Source organism: Madurella fahalii (genome assembly GCF_045866475.1).
Source record: "Madurella fahalii IFM 68171 DNA, scaffold_2, whole genome shotgun sequence".
In the NCBI taxonomy this organism is placed as follows: domain Eukaryota; kingdom Fungi; phylum Ascomycota; class Sordariomycetes; order Sordariales; genus Madurella; species Madurella fahalii.
Genome location: NW_027263972.1, coordinates 2,286,567 through 2,313,370, shown reverse-complemented (window position 1 = coordinate 2,313,370; position 26,804 = coordinate 2,286,567). Strand labels below are relative to the sequence as shown.

The window sequence follows — 26,804 nt, the reverse complement described above, 5'->3', positions numbered from 1 at the left end:
CACCGACACCTTGTCACCACCTGAAAGCAGATCTCGCATCACAGAGCCAAACTTCACCCCAGTCATTAACTTAGGTGTCACATGATGGTATTGCTTACTGTTGAAATGTTTGAAAAGACTGACTAGAACTTACTTAATCTGGTATCATGAACGCAAGACCTTCCTTGAGAGAACCCTCTGTATTCCCAAAGCAGAAAGAACAAGCCAAAAAAAATAAAAAAAAACCCAAGTCTTGAGAAGAAGGAAAAGAAAAGTGTGCCTGTGCTAGTGTCACCAGCCAATCCAATCTGCTGATGATGATTGCAAAACTACATAGGGAATGCTCGTGTCTAGCTAACCAAGCGGCTTTAGACCAGCCCAAGCCACTTCAGCGCCTTCTTGCCGTCGCCCTTGCCCGCTTGCCGGCGCAGGTACAAGGGCATCAGCCGTCTTTCGTCCTCGTCCTCTTCGTCTTCGTCGGCTATGGGTTCTTGGCTGTGGCGGTGGCGGTGGCAGCGGTGGTGGTGGTGGTAATGATGATCATGGTTTTGCCCGTAGGAAGAGGTCGAGTATATGGCTGGCTCGAGGCGGATATCCCCTCGGTCTTTATGCCTATCGGTTCGTGATGATGATACGGTCTTTTTCTTGTTGTTACTGTTTGCTGCTGCTACTGCTGACGATGATAATGAAATGTATGGTTTGGTCCGTGGCGACGGTCTGAAAGGGGGTCGGAGACCCCCGCTGGGAAAGGGTTCGGCTGGCGACGAGGGCGGGGTGATGGTTGTGGCGATGGAGCGAGAGTCTTGTTGCCGGGATGGGGAAGGAGGAGTGGGTTTCGTCTTGGGCTTGGGTTTGGGCGTTGATTTGGTCTCGTTGGGTATTTTGACCTCGCGTCCGGGTTGAGGAGCTGGTCTTTGGGCGCTGGGTTGTCGCTTGGGGCAAGGGTGCTTGTAGAGTGGGTGTTCGGGAATGTAGAAGTCGGAAATGGAGATGAGGCTCTCGCGGATGGCGGCAATGCAGGCGGCGGTTTCGAAGGCGGTAGCGGTAGTAGCGAGAAGGAAGTTTGCTTTAGAGATGGAGGAGCCGCCGAGGATGGCTCCTGGAGGGTTGACGAGAGCGCCGAAGCATGCTTGAGGAGCGACCGAGGGTTTCGTAATACTGTCTGCCGTTTCTGTCGGGTGGTATGATGTTGACTGAGAATGGCTTTCGCCGTTGATGATGCCCACTATCTTCATCATCTCCGAGCCGATGAGTTTCTGTAGAGCTAAGATGGTCGGTAAATGCTCGGCCGGGTATTCTATGAGCAGGAATCGGACGTCGGGATTTGTGGAGAGATAAGTCTCGAGATGCGGGATGATAAGAGCGGCGAGGAGCGTGGGGTCGGAGAAGGGGTTATGGATTTGTTTGGCTAGTGGTTGACTGGTAAATGCCTGCATGGCGTTTACTATGAGGTATCTAACTTCTGAGTTAGTAATTTAGATTCGACAAAAAGGATGTCTTGACCACACACCGTACATCCAGCCGCCCGCTCCGGGACAGGCCGCTGTCTCTCGACCCGAGTTTCTCAATTCGGCCGCCCAGCTCTGACACTCGATCCTTCTTTACACCGCTCTCGGCGCCAACAGCCAGGATCATGTCGACCCTCCTGTTGCAGTTGGGCGATGTCGTCCTTCTGGCGTCGCACTCCAGCGGCTTCCATAGGTTGATTGCTTCTGGAAGATCTGAGAAGTCCGACGTCGAATACCCGTGAGCCTGCAGAGGGTAACGAGAAGCGAGGAGCATCCGCAGAAAGTTCTGAGTAGAAACCGCGGTCTCGTCTGCGACGTTGAGATTGTAGAATGTCTTGTCTGGTTCTAGCGTAGCCGCCGATAGTGTGCCCGATAGCGTCGGTGAGTGTCCGGGAGTTGGTAAGCCATGCTCCATCCGTGGCGTCCCCCCACTGCTGGCATCCTCGTCCACGGATAGGGACCTCTCATCTCTCGGAGCATCCCCGGCGGCAAAATGTTGCGGACCAGTGGCTATCTGCTGAAAAACGTCGTGTTCTTCGGGCGCCACTGGCCCTGATGCTGGCACTCGACCGGGGTAGTCGCCATCCTTGAAACGTTCGAATACGAGATCTAACACCTCATCAGGCGTGTCGGTCGACAACTGGATCACAAGGTCTTCGAGGAGTGGCAAGACTTCTGCAAAGCGTTGCCCTCGGGTTCCGGTGAGCTTGGGCAACGCCTGGCTGGTTGTAGGCTTGTTGTCTTTCCCCTCTCCTAAACCAGGCTCAGCCTCGCTAAGCGATCCCACGACGGGCATGCCGCACGAATCATTTTTGGCGCCACTGCTATTGCCTTGATACTTGCTTTCCATCGTGCCAATCTTTGCTTGTCTTTTCCCAGATGACAGGACCGCCTCCGCAGTCCGTGGTCTCCTTAAATGGGGAGACTCGAGGTGTCGTGTATAATGCGGATGGTAGGTCTCAGAGGGCAATTGCCGGCTCGCCAAGATCGCAACATCGCCAGCCCAAGGTATGGGCGGCGACGGGACGTAGATTCTCAACGGCGGCTTGCGTTTGGTGGCTGACGCGGGCTTCGAATCCGTTGGGCCTCCGTCGATCGAACGAGGAGAGGCGGCTTCTGCTAGGCGTTTCCCGTCTTGGGAATAGACACTGGAAGCGGAAGAGCGGAGAGCTTCGGTAGACTCAACGGCTGGTGCACTCAACCTCCTCCAGGAACGTGGCGGGATGTCAATCAACCTGACGGTTAGGTCCACGTCGTGGCTAGCTGGCTGCAGGAATTCGGTCTGCTTGTAGAGTTCATCTGCTGCTCTCATGGCTTGCATGGTGGGATCCTCGATTGGACCGCCATCGCTGGGCTGCTCCCATGCATCCTGCTCACCTTCTTGAACTCGATCATGCCCTACCGGTTCTGGGTCCTCCTCATCTCTCATGCTCGTCGGGCCTGATTGGGGACTTGATGGCCGGCCCAGCAATAGTCCCGCGACACCATCGCTCACAAGCTGACTAAAGGTCAGATCTGCTGCTTCAGCGTTTCCGCCCGTCTGGTGTTCCATAATGGAAGACAGACACGCCGCGTGCGCCCCAATGGTTCCGCCGTGCATGAAGACAAGCCGCTTGCCATCTGCAGCAGCCATGGGAGCCCGCAGAAACTCCAATGCTTCAGCATGGCGCGCTTGTGCAGCCGTGTGTATTCTGTGGATGAGCTGGCGAGCGTCAAACGGCAGCTCCGGGCTGCCGTCTCTCATGTAATGTCGAAGACTTGGGAGGACCCGTATCTGCGGAGATGTTGGCAGAAGGCGTAACTGGGTCGAAACCAGTTCTGGCGGACCCTCAAAGGTGATAAGATGCCCCGTCCGCTCCGGGGGTACCGGGGCCGCCATGTCGCAAGGTGCGAGAATCCTCCGGGCTCGATCTCTGTTTCATTCCCTTCGCGGAAAATATTTCGAGATCGTCGGGGACTGGCGCGCCGGGACACTTCTAGTCTGGGGTAAAGAGACGGGCAAAAACGGCTGAGAGCCTAAAATAAAAAGCAAGACGATCGCTCGACGATCCAGCCGAGGTTTGGTGAAGCTTGCTCGGAGCTAAGCATCCAACGAACCAACGACGTTCTCGCTGAAAAGCCGTGGCTTGCGGGAAATGAAATCAAGATCTACCGGCGAGCGGGCTGAAAAATCGAGGAACCAAGAACATGAGGGGGTGGCTTATGGGGGAATAAAGAGGGAGAGATGCTTCGGATGATGACTGCAGCCAGCCAACCCGCCTGGGGCGCCGTCACTTGTTAAGGCGAAGTCGGCGCGACTCGCAACCTTGGGATCGTGGAGTAGTTGTCATGTGCCGCCATCTGGCGCAAAGCAAACAGCGGCCTTTGGGCAGCATGGGTAGTTTAATAGGCATTTTGCTGGGACGAAATTGGACGGGACAAAGTAGGCTGGCGTGTGCGTGGGGGGAGGGGGCCATCGGTTGGTTTCCCAACCGGGTAGTCAATAGGGAAAAGCTGGGCTATTCCAGCCCTGCACCAAGCAGACGTCTCTCAGAGCGTGCAGATTGGTCGATCCAGAGACACTTGACTGCTTGTTTGGCGCAGGCGATGGCCGAGGCGGCTTCCCTCAGCGAAAGGGAGGCATATTCCCGAACTCTCCGGAACGCTTGCCGGCTACCAGCATGATGAACCGACACAGGAGTGATTGGCCACTAGCCTCTTGAAACAATGCTGTGCGATGCGAGAAGGGATCCAGACTTTGCTGCGCGCTGTGGAGTGGTGTAGTGCGCGGATTGTGTAAGCGCTGTTCAACACACCACCTCTCTCCCCGGGGGAGGAAGAAATGTGCCATATTGATAAGGCAGCCCTGGGGGAGCTGGGTGGACAGCGCACACTCTGACGTGCGTTGTCAGACGCAAGGAGACGGGTAGGGCTGGGACGCAGCCAGTTGGTTGACGCTGGAGTGGTGCCGGGAGCAACAACGGGAGACCCGAATTCTGGATGCGCCGTTCTGAGTGGTCAATCGCTTGCAGCGCGTTATGCCAGAGAGGGCCGGTGATGCGCAGGGGCCCCTTGGGGCTGAACCGGAGACTTCCATAGCGTCCGTTGGCTCCGAGATAGCGCGGCTGGGCAACCTCGATCCGGGGAAAGTAAAAATACCGACCTCGGTGCCACACACACCATTTTCCCACCTACTTACACTAGTCTCACTTGGACGGTTGCGAGCCAGAAAGTGCATAACCGTGAGACCACTCCCTTCCCGAGACACAACCAGCTACCCTACCGGTGACTGTCACCCAATCAGCATCAGATTGTACGCCCTGTGTGTTATGTCATATCATTGGGTGTTCATTTGTTTCGGTGTGTCAAACATCTAAGAACAACAGCAACAACCGCCCGGGAACTGGATGTTACATTGCAGCCTCGTCCATGTTCCCGTCCCCAGATTCCGCCTCTCAGCTTGTGCGGCGTGCCGCATCGACTGCCGCACAAGGCGAGGCGCAAACCGACTATTTTGGACAGGTCTGCTTTCTGCGCCGCCATTGAACGCGCGGGGGTGGCAGAGGGAGACAAAGAAAGAAAGCACGTGGGAACTCGGCTGCGGCCGAGGAATGATGGAGTAAGCTTCTTTCTCGCCACGTGCAGGGCTTATCGACATCGCAGCTCTGATCATCTCGTCTTGCCTGGCTTTGCCTGACGGCCTTTTGTGCCCCCGCTTTTGGCTGCAGGTGCCCGATTCCCCTGATTCGTCTCCAAGCGCCCTCGGAAAGCGCGCAAGAGCCAGACCTCACAGGACATTCGGGCACACGCAAACACACGAGACAAATAATATGACGTAGGCTTCTCTGACTGCGCTTCCTCAAGACATCTAGTGCAGTTTGACGGCGAAAGCCCTCCCTACCCCTCTAGTTTGAGTCCCGGTCTCGGGTGCAGGAACCCGTCGAACTGAGCGGGAACTTGCATCCCGTTCTCGGTCCTGATAATCAAACTCAATCAACATCAAGCGGCCCCAGTATGTCCATGTATCATGCGTAGCACAGGGGTCAACGAGACGTCGAGATTCGACATGCCCGGCTTCCGGGGAATGGTTACGAGGTCTGCAGAGCCTTTACATTCTACCATTAATCTTCATCCATGAGCGCAGCTAGTTCGGCTTCCTCTTCAGCACTTAGTAAGCCATTGCCGCCAGTCTCTTCTTCTTCCTTGTGTTCGCTCGGTTCTTCCTGCTCCTTGACAGTGGCATCAAGCCTAGCCTTCTCCAGCGGCCAAGTCCTGATGGTACCGTCGATGCTTAGACTGCAGAGCCGCTCGCTCGACCCACTGGCACCCCTGAGGACAACCAGCTCAGTGACCTCGTCGTAATGTCCCACAAGGGAACAGTAGAGGTTCCCGGAAGCGCGGTCCCAGAACTTGATATCCTCGTCTCTCCCGGCAGTGACTACCCACTGGTCCGTGACGGCCACGGCACGCACGTGGTCTCCGTGATGGAAACTATCCTCGCAGGCAAAACTCCTTAACCTCGAGAGGCACTTGGCGGTACCATCGCCACTCGACGTCCACAGGTCGACCTCATCCCCGTCACGCTCGAGAACGAGCTTGTAGACGGTTGTCTCGTGTTCGAGAATGGTGCGGCGCTCTGTGCCCGGTGTGTCGGGGGACGTCTCAACAACCTGCTCCCACCCATCCGGCCGGATCTTCCACCGGCGAATGTGGGGGTCGCTGCTGGCGCTAATCAGACAAACCTCGTCTTCGCTGGAAGAAGCGTGGTCAATGGCGAGATCCTGTATGCTGAGCATGTTTATGACGCTATCCTGCAGCGTGTGCAGTCGAGCCCCGGAGGCGATGTCCCAGACCATAATCTTCTTGTCAGCCCCACCGCTGATGAGGACGTCCTTGCCGCCGACCCTGGCGCAAACAACGGCCTTGACAAAGTCGGTATGGCCTATGTATTTGCGCCCAGGTGTCCTCGATGCTAGATCCCAGGACCATATGGATTTGTCCCAGGATCCGGCGAATAGGGTCCCGGAGTTGGGCCCGCCGACGCCAACGCAGCAGACCGGGGCGGTCGGGCCACGGTAGGCCGTCTTGGTATTTTCAGGATCCTGGGAGGAAAGAATATTAGATCAATTTTATCGCATTCTTAGTCGTTAAACTTGCGTACATCAAGGTTGACCAGGCGCACTGCTCCAGCTGACTCGGCAACCAAGAGCGAGTCTGAAGGAGATCTGGGATCCGGCACGGCGGCAAGGATCTTGGATGTCAGAGAAATTGGGTTCCCGTATTTGTTGCCAGCCTTGGCCGCCCGCCGTTGCCTCTTTTCCTGGGCGGCACTGTGAGGGGAGATTAACTGGTCTGCATCACGCCAGTGGCTTGCTCGTTGGTTACTCACTCGGTCTCAAAAAAGTGGTCCGCGTTTGAAGATTGCATATTTGTCCAGATCTGACCGAAATTTCGACAAACTGGTGAAGAGGAATCCAAACGGTCTTACAGAAGGGTAAAAATATTAGTTGCCTAGAGACCACGCCGTTTATACTTGCTGCGTCGAAATGTGAATGGTGGGTATCTAGTGCCTGATGGGAAGGCCGGAAGCTGTCAGGCGTCGCCAGCCGGCAGCCACCGTCAGCAGCCTTTCAAGTGGGACAGACGCGAAAAGTAAATGGAAACGCGGTCGGCGCGTCTCCTCGCAGCGGCAGGGAAACACTACGACATCCGATCTAAGTGCAGGTTCCCCACAGCGCAACACCGCGCAGTGTTTACCTAGGCCTGACAACTTCAACACCAAACACAGTTGCTTAGGTTTTGGAATTTTTTTGCCTGCCATTACCGCCAGACCCGGTTGACAACAGATGGCGTCCCTCATCGCCTCGCGGCCACGGCCACGGCCCGCACACACACAGGGACCGACACGCTGTGCGTACACGCCCGACGGCTCGAAACTGGTGACGGTCGGCTCCAACAACACAATCCGCCTCTACAAGACGGGCTTCGACGGCGAGCCCACAAACATTGACGACTGTCAGGAACAGAACCTCGCCGTGTCCGCGAGCAATGGCTTCTTCGTTGCCGGGTCCGAGGATGGCACCGTCAGCTACTACTCGCTCGAGTCCAACATGTTTGACCGCTTCCTGTTGCGCACCTCGCTTCCCGTTCGCGATGTTGCTCTCTCGCCCGACAACAAGTGGTGCGCCGTGGCGAGCGACGAGCTGACCGTCAAGCTGGTCGGCATCGAGGACAACACCAAGCTGCTCACGTTAAAAGAGCACGGCAAACCGACGAAGCACCTATCATTCGATCCTAAGGGCAGCATGATTGCGCTCTCGTGCACCGACGGAGTCGTCTATGTCTATTCCCTGACCGCAGAGCACCCGGAGCTCATTCGCAAGATCGACGGCATCATTGGCAGAATGGAGACCGAGTCCGAAGCATCGTGCAGGGCCGCCTGGCATCCCGACGGCCGAGCATTCGCCGTGCCGACGCCGACAAGGGACATCCAGGTTGTATCCAAGAATGACTGGGAGAAGCAGCGCGTGTTCTCCAAAGGGCATGATGGTGACATCACGGCGCTTGCGTGGTCTCCGAACGGGGCACTCCTCGCTTCGGCGGCCAAGGACAAGAAGCTGCTCATTTGGTCAACAAAAGACCAGAGCGTCATCGCGAGATACGAGTATCCGAATGTCATTGATATAGCCTGGCACCCCACCAAGAATTTGGCCTCCTTCACCACTTCAGACGGCGAGGTCTTCATCTGCCCCGACTTTGTCTCGGATCAGTTTGCCTCCATGCTCAGCCTTCCCAAGCAGCCTGCCCCGTTCATCCATGACCCGCTCGTAGAGATAACCAACGGCCGACGAACGGAAGCAAATGGAAACGCCATCCCGTCCCGCCCCAGGAGGGAATCCCTAGACATCTTTGACGATCTATTAGACGAGCACTACGGTGATGACAATGACGACGACGACGATGACGGCTTTGTCGTTGACGATGACGGCGCCGGGTATACGTCTAACGCCGGCCGGAAACGCGCTGCTGACGATGACGGCTTCGGGCAGCGCCCCAGCAAGCGCGGGAATTTTGTCCAGCCGCAACATCACGTATCCTTCCAGCCCGGTTCAACCCCCTGGCGGGGAAACCGCAAATATCTTTGTTTGAACCTGATCGGGTTCGTGTGGACGGTAGATCAGGACTCACACCACACCGTCACCGTCGAGTTTTATGATCACGAATTTCACCGGGACTTCCACTTCACCGACACCTTCCTCTACGACAAGGCGTGCCTCAACGAGAAGGGCACACTCTTTTCATGCCCACCCAAGGAAGACTCGCCAGCAGTCATCTTCTACCGCCCCCACGAGACGTGGACGCAGCGGAGCGATTGGCGCATCCAGTTGCCCAAAGGAGAAGCCGTCCTGGCCATGTCTCTCAGCGAGACATTCATCACTGTGACGACGACCGGCAACTATGTGAGGATATACACTCTATTTGGCATCCCGTATCGGGTGTACAGGCCCAAGAGCACTCCCATTGTGACCTGCGCTAGCTGGCGGGATTACGTCTTGACGATGGGCAACGGCCCCGTCGGTGCCGACGGCATGTCCCGATTGCTGTACACCATCGAGAACATCAAGCGCGACGAGATATGCCAGAACGAGGACACGGTGGCCCTGCCCGAAGGCGCCACAGTCAAGAGCGTCTTCTTCTCGGACAACGGCGATCCCTGCATCTACGACTCAACCGGCACCCTACTCACCCTCCTCCACTGGCGGCAGCCTTCGCGCGCATCGTGGATTCCCCTCCTCGACACCAAGCTCCTCCCGCGCCTGGCCACGGGCCGCAAGCACGAGTCCTACTTCCCCATCGCCGTCGCCGACAACAAGTTCCACTGCATCATCCTCAAGGGCGGCGACCAGTACCCTTACTTCCCGCGCCCGCTCCTCTCCGAGTTCGATTTCTCCATCCCTCTGACCTCAGCCCCTGAACCCAAGAAACCCAAGTCCAAACGCAAACAACCACAGCCAAACGGCAACGACTCGGACCACGACATGCTCGACGAAGAAGAAGTCGATCAACCCTCCGACACCGAAGAAACGTCCGAAGACGAAACCCTCAAGCTCACGCAGACGTACCTGCTCAAGTCGCTGCAGACCTCGCAGCTCTCGGACCTGCTGGCCGCCACCAAATCCACCGCCTCCCAGCGGGCCTTGTTGGCCCGCCTCGAGCTGGACATTGACAAGACGCTGCTGCAGATGCTGGCCATCGAGTGCCGCGAGGGCGGCGAGGAGCGGGGCATGCGCGCCCTGGAGATGGTGCGGCTGATGCGCGACCGGTCCGGGAGGATGGTCGAGGCGGCCGGCAAGGTGGCGGAGCGCTACGGGCGGGGAGTGCTGGGAGCCAAGATCCGCGAGTTCGGCGAGGAGATCGCCGCCGCTTCTGGGGATCCGTTTGGGGATGACGACGAGTTTTGACTAAATTACAGGGGAGAGCGGAGAGCGGAGATGGGGCGATAGATGATGCTGCTATTGGAGGGTTCGGAATAGGGTAAAGGGGGTTGGTAAGGAATTTAGGGGGGTGTGACTTAGTGAGGAGGGGGTAAACAGTGCTTTGCTGTGCGGCGTGTATATTCATTGCCATGTTTTGTTTGGTTTTGGGGGTTTGGGGTTTGGGGTTTTGACGGCACAAAATGTTCGTGTTTCGTTTGGGGACAGCAACGGATGATACAATGGCATTGATGATGTACACAACTTGTGCTTGGGAAACCGGCCACGACTCTAATGGCATAAGGGATGAACGTGTTTCTACCTGGCCTCCCCTACCTGGTTTTCTCGGCAATAGCCTCGGGCTGCTATAATCCTCCGAGGGTGATCGGACAGGCAGGGATTGGGAGGTAGATCGCCGGAACATAAATGCATGTCCAGTATCCGGGGGGGAGATGGCTTAACGTCTATGCGGTTTCTCCTCGCTGGCTTATGCCGGGTTCGTCACATCACAAACGGTGCGTGTATCATCACGTTCGGCAAGCTGGTTGTAGTGGATATCGTTAATATGTTGTGAGAAGGATCGCAAAGCTCATGCCAACCCCAATGTTAGTCCCCAATGTGCCGGAGTCGTTGCTCGGAAAAGTGTTCTAGCGCAACACCCCCCCCCCCCCCCCTGCAATAAAGATAACATCTATGGATTGCCCTTGTTGATATGATGCAACTCACGCAGGGTCCATCTGTCCATCTATGCACCGGGTCTTGAGCTATGGATATCTGCAGACGTCGCCTAGAGCATGGAACTCCATGCATGTCAATATACTTTTTTACTAAGTATAGATGTACGGCGACGAGATAACTTCCTGTCGCGGACAAGGCGGAAGCTGAACACTCGTGGCTGACGGTGCCGGTCAGCCGGGACAATATCTCAGCTGGGGTGCATGGAACTTCCACCAGAGCTGACGAAGACGGCTGGAAGGCGCACGTCTGCGGCGTCGCGCCGGCCGAACGCGGATTCCCTAGAATACGAGAGAAGCTGATGGGCGGACCGGCTCACACGCTTTGCTAGTGATATGGTAAAGCACAGCAGAGGCGCCGGGTCTTACAAGACTTTCTTGATGGTCGATATACCTTTTTCATGTGCGACGATGACGTTCCCCGATCGGCCGGAGAGATGCACAACGGGATGGTATCCCCGCCGACGCCTTCTGGAGGAAAAAAGATACTCAGGTTCGCATATGTCACCAAGTGGCGCTGTGCCATTTGGGAGACATTGGCGATGGGTTGGCTCTAGGTTGTTGTGCTGAGTAGGTTCTGAGCCAACTGGCGACCTGGTTTAGGCAGGTGGTGGTGGGGTTGATGTCCGGAGAGCGGGGCTCGCGCAATATTACTAAATGCTAAGGGGGAAAAGGGGATGCGACTCGACCATTTCCATGCAAGTGACGGAGCAGAACGAGAGTAGCGGCGGCGCCGTCGAAAAGCCGCTATTCCGTCGCGTCGAGACCAAATCGGGAGCCACCGGGGAATTGAGAGTGGGATCCGGCCTGTTAGAGCCGTGTTCGAGAAAGGGCCTGGAATCCATGGAAGCAAACCGTGACAGACTAGGACAATCGAAGCCTCGACAACCAGACCAGGCAGGTAAGAGAAGCAGCATCCAGGCCAATAGGGGCCATGTGAACGTTCGAGATCGCATGCCCTAAATAGGACATCCCGGTTTGTGACAGGACCGCAGCGAGGATCCGATGAATCTGAAGCGCCGAAGCCATGAAAAAGACCAGCGAACCCAAGTCGTAGTAGTAAGGTATCACCGTGCAATGAGGGGTCCACCGCGTGGGGAAATAGGAAGGAGGGGGATCGTGCGTTTGGGCCTCCCCGGGTTATCGAGAAGAGAAGTGTGAAACATGGGGGGAGGGGGGTTGTCGGCGATGTGGGATCAGTTCCTTGCCGGGCTCAGACCCTCGCTCTCTCGACATCTCGCACTGCGATCCTGTTCGAACCGCTGTCCTGATCCTATGGCTGAGAGAACGTTTAAGTCTCGGGTTCGGGAGGAAAAAGGGCGGTAGCCTAGCCGAGACTCCAGAACCCAATATCCGTAGGGCGCCGTCAGAGCAGAAGGGGTGTTGCTCCCGGTCTCACAAAATGCAACCGGCGACGATTCATTCAGCAGGCTGGGACTAGCCAAATGCAGCCCGACGTGAACGTTCCCAGCGAATGACGACATCGTGAACGGCCTCTCCGGTAACCAGAAAAAGGGGCGCTGCACCCAGCTGCACGATTCCCGACGTTGCGCATGGTGCTGACCAGTCCAATAGCACCCAAGCATGGCCCTGTTCCTGAAAATGCGGAAGGGTTCGTTACAAGCAGGCAGTTGGGGATGTTCCGCCATAGGCTGGGCCGCCCGACGACATTCTCTGCAGGCTGTGCCGTCCGGACCTATAGTAATGGGATGTCACGGCCATCGTTGAATTGGTCAAATTTCAGGACTCCTCGATTCGAGCCGTGCGGCAAGTGGTTGAGGATGGCACAGACAGGAGATGCAGAGACGGGAAAGGCTCGGGGTTCATCAAAGCTCGGTAGCGGGGTGGGTCCCTAGTAGCCTTGGTCATGGTTCGCGGCAGGTGCCGATTCGGTTCCCAGCGAGATCTTTGGGTCTGGCGTGCTACATTGCACAGTACAATACAGTACAGTACAGTACTTGCAACTGCCCACTGCGGTCCGGGGCCGTGTCCGATGACGGGTCTCGGGTGCATACTACCTACACTACGGTGTAGACCCCTTTCTCACTCTTTCCAATGTGATGGAAGTTGTGCTGATGCGACTTCAGCCCGGCGCCTTCTCAGCGCAAGACCCGGGTCAGGCTCAACCGCAATTGCTGGTACTGTAGGCACCACCGTGGTTGGGCAGTCCTTCCGGAACTCCCGCCGTACTCGTATCTTGCCGTCAGCAATGGCTTATCGTGGAAGTGCAAACAGCCACCAGCTGCTTGATCCGGAAGACGCCCGCATCGGCAGGTCACCGAGTCCCGTTTGCAACAAACCGCAGTGGGGTACCCAGCCATTCCCCGGGCGCTGCCGGAAGAACGAAGGGCTACTTGGGTGTTCTAGAGCTTCGGCCGCATCGGCCTGCCGTTTCAACCACTTGCCTGTGGCAAAGGCGCGTGGGGACGGCGAACTGAAGATCGTCTGTGGGAAGGCCAAACTGAGTTACGCACATCAACACGGTTTGGGTCAGGGACTGACTCGATCCCGATCGTCCTCTCTTGTCCGATTTCAGGATTCATGCCTGTGCGAGCCAAGACGGTGCCCACATTCCCGCAGCCCCGTTCAAATTGAGATCTCTCCGGTCTGTGCTCACCACAGAATATATTGCTCCAAGCGGGAGGCTACTGCTTGTGCTCGGTGTGAGAGCGCTTCGTCCGTTCAGGGTGGATTGCTCCCTGGCCCGGCCGATCGCTTCACTCCCCCCTTCGGGTTTCCCAGATGGCAATTGGCCCGTTTAGTTGTCCTGCGCGACATCCTGAACCATTTACATTTTCTTTTCTGTGGCGGCGCGGAATGGGAAGGACAGCTAGGCTGGACGGCCGATTCCAAGGACTGGACAGTCCCGATTCGGTATGCCCGGCCCACCGACATTTCGCCCACTCCTCTGCCCGTCTCTCCGCCCATGTCTCCGCCCAAATGGGCTCAATCTGCTTCGGCTGCCCGTCGTGCGTCTCATCCGTTCTTTTCGCCTTGCACTAACCCGTGTTTCGGGACGGGATGCAGCAATCCCAAGTCAAGACTCCAGACGCGAGTGTTGGTGTGATCAGTGCTAGCCGGTTTCTGGAAGACTGTCAGATCTCTGAACGGGTAGAAAACGCTCGGGCCATTCCGTGGTCGCGGGAACTGGAAAGTTTGGACCGCCAAGCGGCGCTGCGTGCGCACCCGCATCCACCTCATCTGGGCCGCCGCACCCCTGCAACCCCTCACCATTGCAGCTCTCTGGCACTGCTCTCGGCAGCCCTCTTTGTGTACTGTACTGTACAACGCAAGCTGTGCTGTTGCAGGTAGGTACTTACTGAGCAAGGTACAGTACATAACGTGCTCTGGGGGATGCGCGCATGTATGTGCAGGCCCGCACGACTACCGTACCTACCTTGTGCCCGTAGCACCTGTTGGCTGCCAGCGCCAGTCCTCCTAGTGCTCCAGCACAGACGCAACCCCATCCATCTTGTCGAGTGTCCCTTGTCAATCCATCAGCGCCAGAAGGCACCAGCAAGGAAGGACCACCAAGCACCCCCTGGCCTAGGCGGCCCCCGGATCGTCCCTAGTCCTACCAATCAGCCAAGTTCAGCAGGTCCACGGTCCCCGTTGCTTGAACCCAAGTCCTTGCGCCACCAAAAGCAACGAGACAAAAAAGAAGACTTCTCGCTCCACTTCAACATTCACATTCTTTCCCTCCTTCCCGGGTTTCCCATTTTTATTTATTTATTTTTTTTTCCTTACGTGAGTTTGGGAAGACCTGGCATTGCATGATACGCTCCGTCCTGCCGACCTGCCGACTGCCGAGCGCTGTCACCGCCGGGCAATCGCCAGCTGCGTAGCCCATTGTCTGAGACTTTGCCAGCGCCGCAGCCGACGGCAATCGATCGAAAGCTGTCTCCTCAAGAGGATCGGTGGAAAGAGCGGGTCCATACAACGAGCTACGGGAAGCAGCAGGGAATGAACACACGTCGCGAACAAAGCCGAACACGGTCCCCCACGAGCGCGAATTGCCGGCGCGCAAAAGAGTGAATCTCTATTGGAAGCGATGAAGTACGTCGACGATAGAGTTCCTAGCTATCTTCTTCGGGATTGCTGGCGGTTCCTGCGGGTCCTCTCCCGCAGCCGTTGGGGTTTTGCCCTTTGTCCCATGCGCGGTTCGCGTTGCTGATCATGTTTACCTTGCTCACAGGGCAGATGGCCGCTGCCACTGAAAGTGCGCCGAGAAACCACTTGGCCGACGAGCCTAAAGATTCAATGGGTGTGAGGACGGTCCCAATTATTGCGCCTACGATCCAGATGTCTGCCCCATCTCCGGGCGAGCCCATGGACATTACCACGCCGACGAACTCGTCCGCCCCGGCCTCGGTCACCAAGAGCCCAGAGAGAGAAGTGAAAGTGACCGTCAACGGTGGCGGAAGCGAACGACCCCAGCCAACTCAGCAGAACGAACAGACGTCAGCCGAAAACATCATCATGCCGGCCCCAGTAGCGGCGGCGCCGGCTGTCCACCAGCCCAAGATAGTCCAGACGGCTTTCATCCACAAGCTATACAAGTGCGCTGCCTCACAAATTCACCCTCGCTATGGACGACGCTAAACCTCATGGCAGCATGTTGGAAGACAAGTCGATACAACACCTCATCTCTTGGACGCCCAACTCCGAGAGTTTCGTCATGCAACCGTCTCACGAGTTCTCCAAAGTGTTGGCGTAGGTGTTCCTCAGCTTGAACAACCCCCCTCCCCCCCCCCCCCCCCCTTTCCCAAGGCGGCGTGTCGTTACCCGCGAACCGGTGGCTGATGGACGAACAGGCAATATTTTAAACACACCAATATCTCATCCTTCGTGCGCCAGCTTAACATGTACGGTTTCCACAAAGGTACTTGTTCTTTCGTCAGACCATATCTGCAGAGCAAGCTATTGACACCTCACAGTGAGTGATGTCTTTGCTCACGGAACGCCCGAGTCCACCATGTGGGAGTTTAAGCACGGCGGCGGCAACTTTAAGCGGGGAGACCTCGTTGGGTTGCGGGAGATCAAGCGCCGAGCTTCTCGACACGCGCTGGTGCACCGAGAGTACAACAATCAGAAGCCGCCGCCGTCGCAGCCGGGCACCCCCGCCGAGCCCATGACGTCTATGCATGAAGGCGGGGATCCGAGACTCGGCAGCATCGAGCAGAATCTCTTCGATCTGAGCACCCGGCTGCAGCGCCACGAGGAAAATGCGCAATTCATGCAGATCAAGCACCAGGCCATCATGGACACGGTGGCCCGCTTGCTGCAATTTAATCAGGACCTGTCACGCGCCGTTCTGGCCCTCGCGCCGGGCCCGGACAACCCGATACACCGGGACGGTAAGTGCGAGCCCGTCGCGGAGGTTTTTGTTGTTTGGTACCAGTATAGCCTAATTATTTTCCGTTGTTAGTGTCGAACCTGCAAGGCGAGGTACAGCGGCAAATGGACATGTTCCGCACCCTCGAGGAACCCCACGAGCCACTCTTCGCCAGTACCCGTCCGTACTTTGCAAACGTGGAGAATGCGCCCGTCTCGCCGCGGCAATTACCCCAGGACGATCCCCGCAGAGCCAATCTCGCGGTTCCCCCAGCTCGGCAGCCAAATTACTACCGCCCCTCGGTTCCCTCCAATCTGTCGATCAGCACGCGTCGGCCATATGGATCAATAGGCGGGAATTCCGCCCAGTCGTCTCCGTCATCGCTCCGCGTCCAACCGCCGCCGCCGCCGCCGCCCGGGCCACATCCCTTGGCGAATGTCGAGCTGCCCCCCGGCAGCCTGGCGCGCCGGCATACCTCGGCTGACATTCGCGCCCACGGCTGGCAGCCGAACCCGCCTCCGTTTGCGTCTGGCCCTCCCTCGTCGCAGTGGCCGTCGTCGCCGAATCGCGTACCGGGCCCGGACGACCAGCGGATCCGGGACTCGTTCTCTCACTACTCGCTCCAGACGGCGTCGCAGCCCCACTCACGGCCAGCGACCCCGCCACCGCCCCATTTCACGAATGGCGGCCCGCCGCCCGCTGCCGATACGTTTGGCAGCTGGTCGTGGAACTCTGCTAACCGCGAGAACAAGAACCTCATGGTCAAGGACAGCTCGGCGCCACCGACGAGGAGGGGCAGCATGGCCCACATCCTCAACCCGACCGACACGGCTGAGCGGCCAGACGAGGACGGACTAGATCCCCGGGGCGACGATGACCGCAAGCGCAAGCGGCTGCAATAACGCACCGTTTTTCTATCTACTCGACTCGTTCGCCGCTCTATCGTGTTCTTCCCGTCTCCTGGTCCCAGCTTTTGGGGGAGACGACCCATAACGAGTTACCCGAAATGTTTCACTGTGTCCACAATGACCGGAGTTTTGACGACGTATACCAGGTAGGCGAACCCTACAGAGCCGCGGGTACTGGATATTTTTAATTGGCCAACACTCTTCTCGGATTGGGTATTCTTTGCCATCTGTCCCTGGCAGTGTTTGGAAAGACGGCGCAAGCGATGCAGCAACGCTCATGATACCCACCGGGCCATCCCACGGGAGTTGGGTGCATCCGTTACTCTTGCGTCAAATACTTTTTTGTTTTTGCTTAGCTCTCAATTTCTTGCTTTTCGGGACGCAAGCAAAGGGCTTTTTTGGGAAGGGGTATAATGGTGGCACACCCGATATTGCATCGACTTTGTTGTCTCTCTTTGATTTCCGTAATAGGGGGGGGCTCTCACTTACCTATCTTATATGGCCCCATGCGTGCTTCTCATCACGCATGGAGCGGCGCCCCCATCTCTTGGTTTCGTATCTGCATATCAGTGGGCGGGCCGTAGGACGGAGTTCCTGACGTGCGTCTATTGTACGATGGATCGGCGGACGGATGTGGCAGGGCGACGGGGACGGGGCTATGGTTGAGAGGCGAGAGGCTTTTGCATGGTTAGGAGGTACCAAGAGATTACGGGCGGACATGGCGGGCAGGCGGCCAATGTGCCATGGAACAATGGGTCTTGTATGGACTCATCTATGTATCTTATGAAGCCTCGGAAGTGGCCTCTTCGAGGTTAATGTTTGAATTAATTGTACTGTAACTCGCAAGTATCACCGGATGCTGCCTGCGGTCTTTAGACCGTTGTGCTTGACTTGGAGGGAAGACTCAGGCTTGCGAGATGAGCTTGGCTGTCTTGGTACTGAGGTTCTCACCGCATGCTTTTATTTGGCTTTGCTTGGAACCTGATATACTTGGGCAGGTGTTACATGTATGTATAAAACCCAACGGCCTAGACGTTTGGCTCAAGCCATGCTGCAATAATCAGAAGATCTTGGGCCGAACCATTGCAGGCACTCAGCTGCTCTACACAATGGAATACACTCGCAGCAACCGTCACTCCGCAGCTTCGACCTCTCCTTCGCCCTTTCTATCATTACTCTTCTTTTTCTTGTTCTTCTTCTTCTTCCTCCTTTTCTTCTCACCAACCGGCTGTTTCTGCCCCGGCCCCTCCACGCCATCTCCCTCTGGCAGCGGTGTACTCCCTTCCGCTGCAGTTTCGACACGTGCATCGTCCATCACAGCATCCTCATCCCTACCCGCCTTCTCCTCCTGTCCTGACGCAGCACTGCCCACTCCCATTACTGACCCCGGAGGAGAACTCCCCAACCGAGCTCTTTTCGTCTTCCTCCCTCTCCCCCCTTTCACCTCATCCTCGCCACTGTCAGCCTCCGATCCGGGCCCGGCAGCAGCCACCCGCCCGGCGGCCGTCGATAACCCCATCGTCTTCTTCTGGGCACCCCTGCCCCGATCCCGAACCATCGCGCCCCTCCCAACCTCCTCCTCGCTCTCACTCCCGTCGTCGCGCGCAACCCCGCGCTTCTTCGGGCCGTGCCCCGCCGCCCGCGCCCGCTCGGCGAGCTCAAGCTGCCGCGCCGCGTTGCGGCCCAGGACCTTGCTGCGCAGCTGGGCGCGGTCCCTATCGGCGGCTGTGACGGTGGAGTTGGCGGCGGCGGCGGCAGCGTTGGCGGGGACGTAACCGACCCCTGCATTTGGGGGTAGGGCGTAGGCCGGGTTGAGGTCGGCGTCATCGGTGTGGCGCGGGGTTGTGCCGTTGCTACCTCTGCTGCTGCTGCTGCTGTCGTTGGTCGTCGTGGGGGCGGCGTAGGCGGGGGCGGATGCGGCCGCTTTGCCTGCGGCCAGGGATGAGAAACCACCCCCACCCCCACCACCAGCAGCGGCGGCGCCTCCTCCTCCTGTTGCTGCTGTTGGCGCAGCGCTGGTGGGCTTGCGGTGCTTGGCGAGGGTGTCGAAGATGCGCTGGTGCTTGGCCATGCCTAGCGCGATCCGGTTGAAGATTTGGTTGACATCTGGGGCGACGGGGAGTTTGGGTTTGGGGTCTTCTGCTTGGGGCGGCATAGTGGTTTGTATGTGAGAGAGAGAACGGGGTCGGCTTTCGTGTTCACGGTCGGGTGGCTCTCTTCACGTGATTTGGTCATTATGAGCGGTGGGTTAGCGACCTGTGGGAAACACGCTGGACCGCTGCAGCGGATTGTCGGTGATATCGGCGTGAGTGGTTCTTGTGAAGAGGATGATGAGCAGAAGGGCCGTGAAAGTCGGGATGCTATCGGAAATTTCATTCCCTATCGGACAGCGCTGCCTGATTGGATGAGTGCAGTGAGTGCATCCAACTACAGGGTTTTATGCATTTACCAAGCTACCTCCATGCAGCAGCATCAATGTTTGACAGCCCAGTCCCTGCCCCTTTCCTCATCTGATTCGGATCACGAACTAAATGATCTGCTTCCATTAAACAGAAGGAATCTAGGTACGTCGCAAACCGCTGCGTGACTCCTATCTATTTCGTGCGCAGATACACAGCACATACTTAGAGACAGCCCGTAAGACTTCCAACGACCCGCTGTCACCATGACATACGGGGCCATCCCTTGCCATGCTGTTGACAAGAAGAAGAAAAAAAAAAAGAAGTTCTGCTAATAACGCCAGTCATCCTGCTTACTCTCAAGCAAGGTCGCCATCCTCGGCCTCGAAGAAAGCAACAGGCACGCCATGGCCCGGCGCGCCCACGATCTCGGCCTTGTGGAATTGGGCATGCCAATCCCCGCGGTACTCGAGCCGCTTGTACTTTTGCAGCAGCCGGACAACTGAGACGCGCAGTCAGCCAAACCAAATCAGATACAACAGGAACGTGGGGGGAATCCTACGAGTCAGCGCCATCTCCGTCATGGCAAAGTTCTGCCCGACGCAGATCCTCGGGCCCCCGTTAAACGGCACGTAGTTCCACGCCTTGGGCGTCCACCCGTCCCAGCGGTCAGGGCAGAAAACGGCCGGGTCCGCAAACTTTTCCCCCTTCCCGTCCACCTCGGGATACAGATCCCTCCGCCTCTGCATCGCCATCGCGCTGTACACCACCACGTCGCCCGCCAGCACGGCGATGTCGGGCTGCCCGGGCCGGCCGGGCAGGCTCGTGTCCTGCAGGGCCGCGCGCAGGTTGTACGGCACGGCCGGGTAGAGGCGCAGCGTCTCGTTGAGGGTGTGGATGAGGTAGGTCATGCCCTTGAGGTCCTCGTAGGTCGGCTGGCGGGCGGGGCCGACGGCGGCGAGGACGTCGCCGCGGAGCCGGGCGTAGGCGCGCGGCGCGTGCGCGAGCTCGTAGACGGCCCACGAGAGCGTCGCCGCCGTCGTGTCGCGCCCCGCGATGAGCACCGCCATGAGCTGGTCGCGTATGACCTTTGCGTCGCGGGTGTGGCGCGCAATGTTGTGCAGGAATGTGAAGTCCTTGTCGGATTTGGAGAGCTTGTCGAGCTCCGACGGCGCCAGCGAGAGGGTGCGCTCGATGAAGGGCAAGATGAAGCGCTCGAGGATGCGGATGCCGCGCTTGTAGCGGTAGGTGGGCAGGATGGGGCGGAAGGGGCTGAGTCTGGTGATTAGTTTTTGACCGAAGCAGAGGGCACAGAGAGAGAGAGAGAGAGAGAGAGAGAGAGAGAGATAAGAACCGACGAGAGGGTGGTGTAGAGCATCTGGAGCCGTTGGACTTCTTGGAATGCCGCGACAAACTCATGTTTCGGACTGGTACTCGTCAGAACGTTGACTGGATGGCAAGTATCCAAGAGCAGAAATCATTCACTTGTTTAGACTATTGACGCTCCCACCTAGGAGAAAGTCGGTTGTCACATCCAATGTCATGCGGTAAAACAAGTCCATCATGTCCACCGTCTGACCAGAAGCAGGGAGCTTGCTGATGAGCGTGTTGGCCCACTTGTCAAAGACCTCGATATCCCGGACCCTGTCCTTGATGAACATGGGTCGGATTAGGGATCTGCTGTCGGCCCAGAGTTGTCCGTCCGTGGTGAAGATGGAGTCGCCCAGGAAGGGGCTCCAAATCTCATGGAACCGGGGGCCTTTGCCATATTCGCCAAACTTGGTCGTCAGTATGGTTTTTACATGCTCTGGCTCCCGCGTCATCAAGAAGCGGACTCGACCTAAGAAGGAGATCTCAACACAGTTGGGACACTCTGGAGTAGCGTAGTCGAAAATTGAGTTGTAGAAGTGGTCGAGCTTGTCTCGCGTCTGGTAGTAGCCGGCCTTGATGTAGAAGGGAAGCCCTGGCCACGTTAGATGGATACCTATGTTTGTGAAGTAGGCAGTCAACACAAGCTACCTGAAATCGGGTTGGTTGCTAAAACAGGAGACCGGACGCCCCCCAGCTTGCGGATTTTGTGATCGACAAGGGCTTTGCGTGCCATGAAGACGACTGTCAGGCAGCCAAGGACGAAGGCCGTTGTGTACAACGTGCCGAGGGGCACGAGAAACTCGAGCATCTTGAGATTGTAGTACCCAAACGTCTTCAAACCGAGTGTGTAATAGAGAACACAGACTTCAATGGGTCTGGTAGGGGTTAAGAGGGAGGATTAGAAAACCATGTAAGATATTGCAAGTCCGAAATGGAAGATATACCAAGCCAAGACCAGTCGCCAGACTAATGGTTTGCACGGAGTGGTGCCAGATGTGTTGTTCGGAGGGTTGGACCACATGTCAGAGCTGTCGAGAATTAGAGGACCGCGGCTGTGGAGCAGACCCCGGTCCTTCTCCGCATCATTCTGAGTGATCAGGACAAGAAACTGGGGTATCTGGATCTGGCAAGGTACCAGCACCAACAATGCAGTGTGAGGATACGGAGGGGGTTTGCGAGGAAGTAGGGTTACATCGAATAAATTGCAGCTTTTTGAACTTGGTAAGTCAAGGTAAGCAGGATTCGTTGCAGTTACTACCACATGTTGGATCTTGCATTCGGAATTACGTTTGGCGGCCACCTCTTCAAGTAGCTGTTAGCCCTCACTTGACTGTGGGGGATCATCAGAGCATTCGATTCCTCTGAATACTTATGCAGCACGAGGAAGCCCGTTAAAAATATAACACGAGGGGGTTAATGCCACGCCCCTCACTCGCCAACCGCACTCTCAAGGGAAGGCCGAGTGAGAGAAAGACGGAAGAGGGGCTACTTCGTCGCCATTAGTGAAACGCCGTTTCCCATCCACACCGTTCCTCCGTCTCCTCCATAAATTCCATCAGCTCATCAATACATCTCTTTGCTTCTCTCCTGAAATTCTCAGGCCATCCGTGTCGATGGTAGACCTGCCTGATGTACTGAACATCCAAGTCGGTCGTGTCATCCTCCTGAGCGCGTATTTCCTCCTCACTGATTTCGCCCTCACTAGCCGGCCGCTCTTTCACGTATCCTACCTCCAAAGTCTCGTAGCCCAAACAAGGGATCAACTTCGGACTCCGGTACGACTCCTTCATCTTCTCAAACCACTCCTTAACGTCAAACTCGACCACCAAACCACAGCGAATCTGCTCCTCAATGATCTGGCCCTTCCGCACATCCAGCAGCAGGTCCTGACCACTACTCTCATATCCGTGGGCGATGCTCACAATGTGATTCGGGGATCGGCCCATCAACGACCACAGACCACTCGCCGGGGTACAAGCCGTCCGGGCCGTATGCGAATTCACTCGGGCCGCTGCCAAGTGCGTTATAGTCAACAGTTCCGACTTGTAGTGCAACATGCGCATCGCTGGCGAGGTAGGGCAGGCAGCACCGCACCTCGAGGACGAGGTCCGACTTGAAGCTGCCGCAGGTCTCGCGCGTCAGGTTGGGCCATCCGCCGGGCGGGGGCACTTTGAGGTTTGTTGGGTCAAAGTGCAGCTTGGTGAGGACGACGTAGAAGCCGAGGAAGAGGGCTGAGAGCTCGCTGGGTGAGTAGCGTGGGGTGCTGGGGGCATCGGATTGCCATGATTCTGCGTCAGAGTCTGACGGGCCGGGGGGATGGCTCGGGGGGTTGGGTGTCTGAAGGCGCGCTCAGAATGAATACTTTCAATAGTAATGACTTGGGTCTGATGATTAACCAGCGTCGAAGTTCGCAGGCTAAAACCAAAAGGGGATTGAAAATGAGTGGAGATCGGCTAGGCAACCGTCTGGCTACCTTAGTACCAGGCAAGCCGCAAGTTACCGGGGTTCTCTTCCAGGAGTACTTAAGTAGTCACCATGACCTTGCCCTCGTTGCTCTAATTACACGCCAAAATATCTGGCTTGCACTGATGTAACCTCTCTGCCTGCGTCGCTATCAGGAGACGGACCAACAGGCCAATCACGGATCCAATCGATTGGTCAACACGTCTAACCGTGGATTTTCAACTTACTTTGACTCTTGCACGACAACACTGCTTTCCTCCGGCCTGGACCCAAAATGCCATATCTTCAAGACCTTCCCTTCGAGCTCATCGTGCGCATCGCCGAAAGCCTCTGCCTGCACTGCACCGATCCGCCCTCTGCCAGTACTAGTATTAGATGCCTTGGTTACAGCCCGTACTGCGGCTGCGATACGCCCTCAGAATGCCCGGTGTCGCGCACCCAAGAGGGTAGCAGAACCCTCGGCGCCCTCTGTCTTACCTCGCACCGCCTTCGAGACGCCGCCATCCGCCCTCTCTACCACCGTCCCAACCCCCACAAATGGTGGCTCTTGGCCGGCACCATGCTCGCACGCCCGGACCTCGCCCGGCATATCAAGGAACTCTACATTCCTGTAGGACTCGGCACCCCGGAGAGCGAATCCGTCATCCCACCCGCCGTCCTGTCATATTTCAAGACCCGGGTCGACGCGTACAATGCCTCTCTCCCCGAGCACCGGCGGAATGATTTGTTGTGCTCGTCTGAGGGCAGCACCCTCACCTCGGACCGAGACGAGAACGGCACTCCGATCCTCATCAGCCTGTGTCCCGCCGCCGAGTCGATCAAGGCCGTGATCGGTTGGCAATACATCTTCCCCGCTTACCCGCCCATGCCCATGCCCTCGCTCCACACCATCGAGCTGGCGCATTGGGACACTGAGAACGGGATATGTCTGAGACACATGGCGCCGCTGCTCCGGGCGGCGCCGAATCTGAGGGTGCTGCGGTTCTTTTCTCTAACGGATGATTCAGACGATGAAGGAGCGGAGATGTTGGGAGTGACGCTGGAGAAGGTGACCGAGATCGAGTTGGAGACCAGCTCGATAAACGCCGAGACGCTCGAGGCCGTGCTGAAGGCGTGCCCCGGGTTGGAGACGTTCAAGTACGGGGCGGGAGGGCCGCTGGTTGGGGATGAGCAGTTCGACCCGGCCCAGGCGAGGGATCTGATGTTGCAGTATGGGAAAAACTTGAAGAAGGTGGTGATAGATCTGTCTGAAGCCACGGGCAATGCCATGTTGGATGAGTGGGATGAGGACGAGAACGAGGAGGTGGTGAAGGCGTTTATGGAAATGGAGACTGAATGTGAGCTAATTACCGACTACTAAATTAGTTTGACTAAGGAGTACGAGGATGCCCTAAGACACATGCCACGGCGCTGTCAACAAGCAATCACCGAATGTTTGTTGGGCAGACGAGTGCGGACCGTGGGTGCGATGGGTGTTAAGGAATTACAGCCGTCACCTGGGGCGAGGAGGATGACGAGAAATGAATGCCACGGTTGGAGACATGACAACTTGGCAAGTTAATGGAGTAAAAAAAGAGCCGAGCTGGCCTTGTCACTGTAATCAATGCCGATGCCACCACAAAATCAGTGTACTGGGAAGTAACCACAATGGAGCAGTTGGAAACCCGGATTGAACCAGACCGGAGCGCTCGGAGACCTGGTTGGTACTACTAAGTGCCTGTCCCAGTGGCAGCTGCCTGAGTTTTGTTCTGTCCGAGCCCCTTCAAATGCAAGCTACTTACAATAGTAGTACCTTCATTTCATAGCGATGCAAACAGCCCCGTCAACTGCAGAACAAGAAGTATCACGGCTTTCTCCCGCTCCATTCTACCACTGAACTGGGTCGATACTGGTGGACAGCTCGTTGCCTTATTTTAAAAGGAATTTGACTAGAAGCGATGAGTCATTTAGTAAATGCTTGAGCTAGCACAGGAAACGCACTCCCACATTCACACAAGATGGCAAGGGAGGTAGCCCCAGAACTGTTTGACACTATGGCCTTGCTTAAGGTGCAATGAAACGGTCCCCCCGGGAGGATCTGGCTGCCGAGGGCGTTGCCGCAGTAAGCCCCTATCAGGGGTTATTCCCAAGGACATCGAGGGGAATAGGCAAACTGATTAATACCGTCTCGTACACGATAAGCTCATGAAGAATATCCTTTAATTATTGTGGCAGAAGACTGATTCTTAGTGATCAGAAGTCAGAACCTTTACGAGGTCCTTAGAATTCCAGTCTATGTCAGGCCGTGACATCTTCTGCACCTAATCGACTGGTGTCCAAACCCCATTGATCGTGCGTTATATGACAGTTCCGCCCTCCGATCAGAGAATCTGGATCCCCCGGGGACACTTCTCGCCACTTCTACATAGTGAATATTACTACCACCCGCCCTGGGGACATTGAATACCAAAGTCTTCGGTGATGGTCTTCTTGTACCTTTGAATAGATGTTTTGAACTTAGCTACAGCAGTTATATGCTTAAGATAGGGTTGTGGGGTAGTAGGAGAATTATTAAAGATTGCGGTTTATTCAACTAGGGTTCTGCGTAGAAAGTCCCTTTCACAAAGTTTGTCCGTTTCAAAGCGTATCCGGAGATGACGCCCGTATGGATCACGGCCGCCGGTTGGAATGGAGCTCAAACGCGGCCGGTTCCCGTCGGGGGTCCGAACACCACGGTCACACTTGATGGAGCAAACCTGAGTACCGTCTAGTCAGATGAAATGGAGGTTCATAGGGCCACGTTGACGCAGAGTATTGTATTAGAGACGAACTGTTTTCTTATCTGTATTATTTAGCTTTTTTATTACATACTCCTCTGCTAATCCTCCGGCGGACAGCCGAGTACAGTACTGTACATCGTCTAGAATCCAGCATGCCCTTCCACTAAACCCACCTAAGACTAGTCACGACGACATTTTATTAGGGTCAGCGAGGCCAAGAAGAAAAATACTGCCTGCCAGTGCGTAGCCTATCTAGAGAGTTCCCTAACCCATTTTTTTTTTTTTTTTTTTTTTTTTTTTTTTTTTTTTTCATTTTTCATTTTTTCCTTGGGCCGCACCCTCGGTAGACTACACCCATTCCGGGGCAGATACACTAACCCTAATGCGGCCAGGGCTGGCTATTTAGGGAGCCCAATACTGTTTCTGACAGGTTCTAACGACAGGCCATGCCACGCTAGGATTACCCTCCCCAGAATAGGTGTAGTGGCATTTTTCAGCCTGAAGGTTAGCGTTAAGTTTTAAGGTTAAGGTTGGGTCGTATTATCGGTAAGATCTTTAAGTTTATTTACGAAAAACGTCTGTGCAGCTTAGAGCCGCTAGCCGGAACAGCGCTTGAATTTAGCTGAGTCAGCGGCCTGAGCGGCTCGATGGAACTACTCAGCAGTTAGACGACGGAGAACATCATGGCGATATATCAACGCAGGGTATAACGTTGTAAGAGAGCATCAGGTATTTTTTTCCATATCCATGGTTCAGTTTGCCAAGTGCCAGTACTCCGTATAAGAATATCGCACAATGCCCATGTGGCTTGCAGCCACCAGTCGGAACAGGGTTTGGGTGAAGCCGAGCCTGCGGCCCAAGCGGTGGCTTGCTGGGCAAAGTCGAGCACCGTGTA

At 56.4% G+C, this 26,804-nt stretch overlaps 8 protein-coding genes across 8 annotated transcripts; 3 read left to right on the top strand and 5 right to left on the bottom strand.

The window, feature by feature from the left end:
• Positions 1–347: 347 nt before the first annotated feature.
• Positions 348–3,366, bottom strand: MFIFM68171_03425 (uncharacterized protein; the record flags this gene model as incomplete). Its single annotated transcript, XM_071058846.1, has 2 exons — positions 348–1,434; positions 1,490–3,366. The coding sequence occupies 2 exons, from the start codon at positions 3,364–3,366 to the stop codon at positions 348–350; spliced, it is 2,964 nt and encodes a 987-aa protein (XP_070914947.1).
• Positions 3,367–5,587: 2,221 nt separating this feature from the next.
• MFIFM68171_03424 (WD repeat-containing) lies at positions 5,588–6,893 on the bottom strand (the record flags this gene model as incomplete). Its single annotated transcript, XM_071058845.1, has 3 exons — positions 5,588–6,568; positions 6,628–6,796; positions 6,856–6,893. The coding sequence occupies 3 exons, from the start codon at positions 6,891–6,893 to the stop codon at positions 5,588–5,590; spliced, it is 1,188 nt and encodes a 395-aa protein (XP_070914946.1).
• A 419-nt stretch (positions 6,894–7,312) lies between these two features.
• On the top strand, positions 7,313–9,928 carry mcl1 (DNA polymerase alpha accessory factor Mcl1; the record flags this gene model as incomplete). Its single annotated transcript, XM_071058844.1, has 1 exon — positions 7,313–9,928. The coding sequence occupies one exon, from the start codon at positions 7,313–7,315 to the stop codon at positions 9,926–9,928; it is 2,616 nt and encodes an 871-aa protein (XP_070914945.1).
• Positions 9,929–14,850: 4,922 nt separating this feature from the next.
• SFL1 (Flocculation suppression protein) lies at positions 14,851–16,911 on the top strand (the record flags this gene model as incomplete). Its single annotated transcript, XM_071058843.1, has 5 exons — positions 14,851–15,233; positions 15,289–15,387; positions 15,489–15,556; positions 15,612–16,031; positions 16,103–16,911. 5 exons carry the CDS (start codon positions 14,851–14,853, stop codon positions 16,909–16,911), a joined length of 1,779 nt encoding a protein of 592 aa, XP_070914944.1.
• Positions 16,912–18,049: 1,138 nt separating this feature from the next.
• MFIFM68171_03421 (uncharacterized protein) lies at positions 18,050–19,072 on the bottom strand (the record flags this gene model as incomplete). Its single annotated transcript, XM_071058842.1, has 1 exon — positions 18,050–19,072. The coding sequence occupies one exon, from the start codon at positions 19,070–19,072 to the stop codon at positions 18,050–18,052; it is 1,023 nt and encodes a 340-aa protein (XP_070914943.1).
• A 603-nt stretch (positions 19,073–19,675) lies between these two features.
• Positions 19,676–21,495, bottom strand: MFIFM68171_03420 (Cytochrome P450 alkane hydroxylase; the record flags this gene model as incomplete). Its single annotated transcript, XM_071058841.1, has 5 exons — positions 19,676–19,818; positions 19,879–20,594; positions 20,675–20,743; positions 20,802–21,279; positions 21,336–21,495. The coding sequence occupies 5 exons, from the start codon at positions 21,493–21,495 to the stop codon at positions 19,676–19,678; spliced, it is 1,566 nt and encodes a 521-aa protein (XP_070914942.1).
• Positions 21,496–22,186: 691 nt separating this feature from the next.
• Positions 22,187–23,224, bottom strand: MFIFM68171_03419 (uncharacterized protein; the record flags this gene model as incomplete). The annotated part of the gene is made up of 3 exons (XM_071058840.1): positions 22,187–22,580; positions 22,648–23,024; positions 23,222–23,224. 3 exons carry the CDS (start codon positions 23,222–23,224, stop codon positions 22,187–22,189), a joined length of 774 nt encoding a protein of 257 aa, XP_070914941.1.
• A 200-nt stretch (positions 23,225–23,424) lies between these two features.
• Positions 23,425–24,510, top strand: MFIFM68171_03418 (F-box domain-containing protein; the record flags this gene model as incomplete). Its single annotated transcript, XM_071058839.1, has 1 exon — positions 23,425–24,510. One exon carries the CDS (start codon positions 23,425–23,427, stop codon positions 24,508–24,510), a length of 1,086 nt encoding a protein of 361 aa, XP_070914940.1.
• Positions 24,511–26,804: the final 2,294 nt, after the last annotated feature.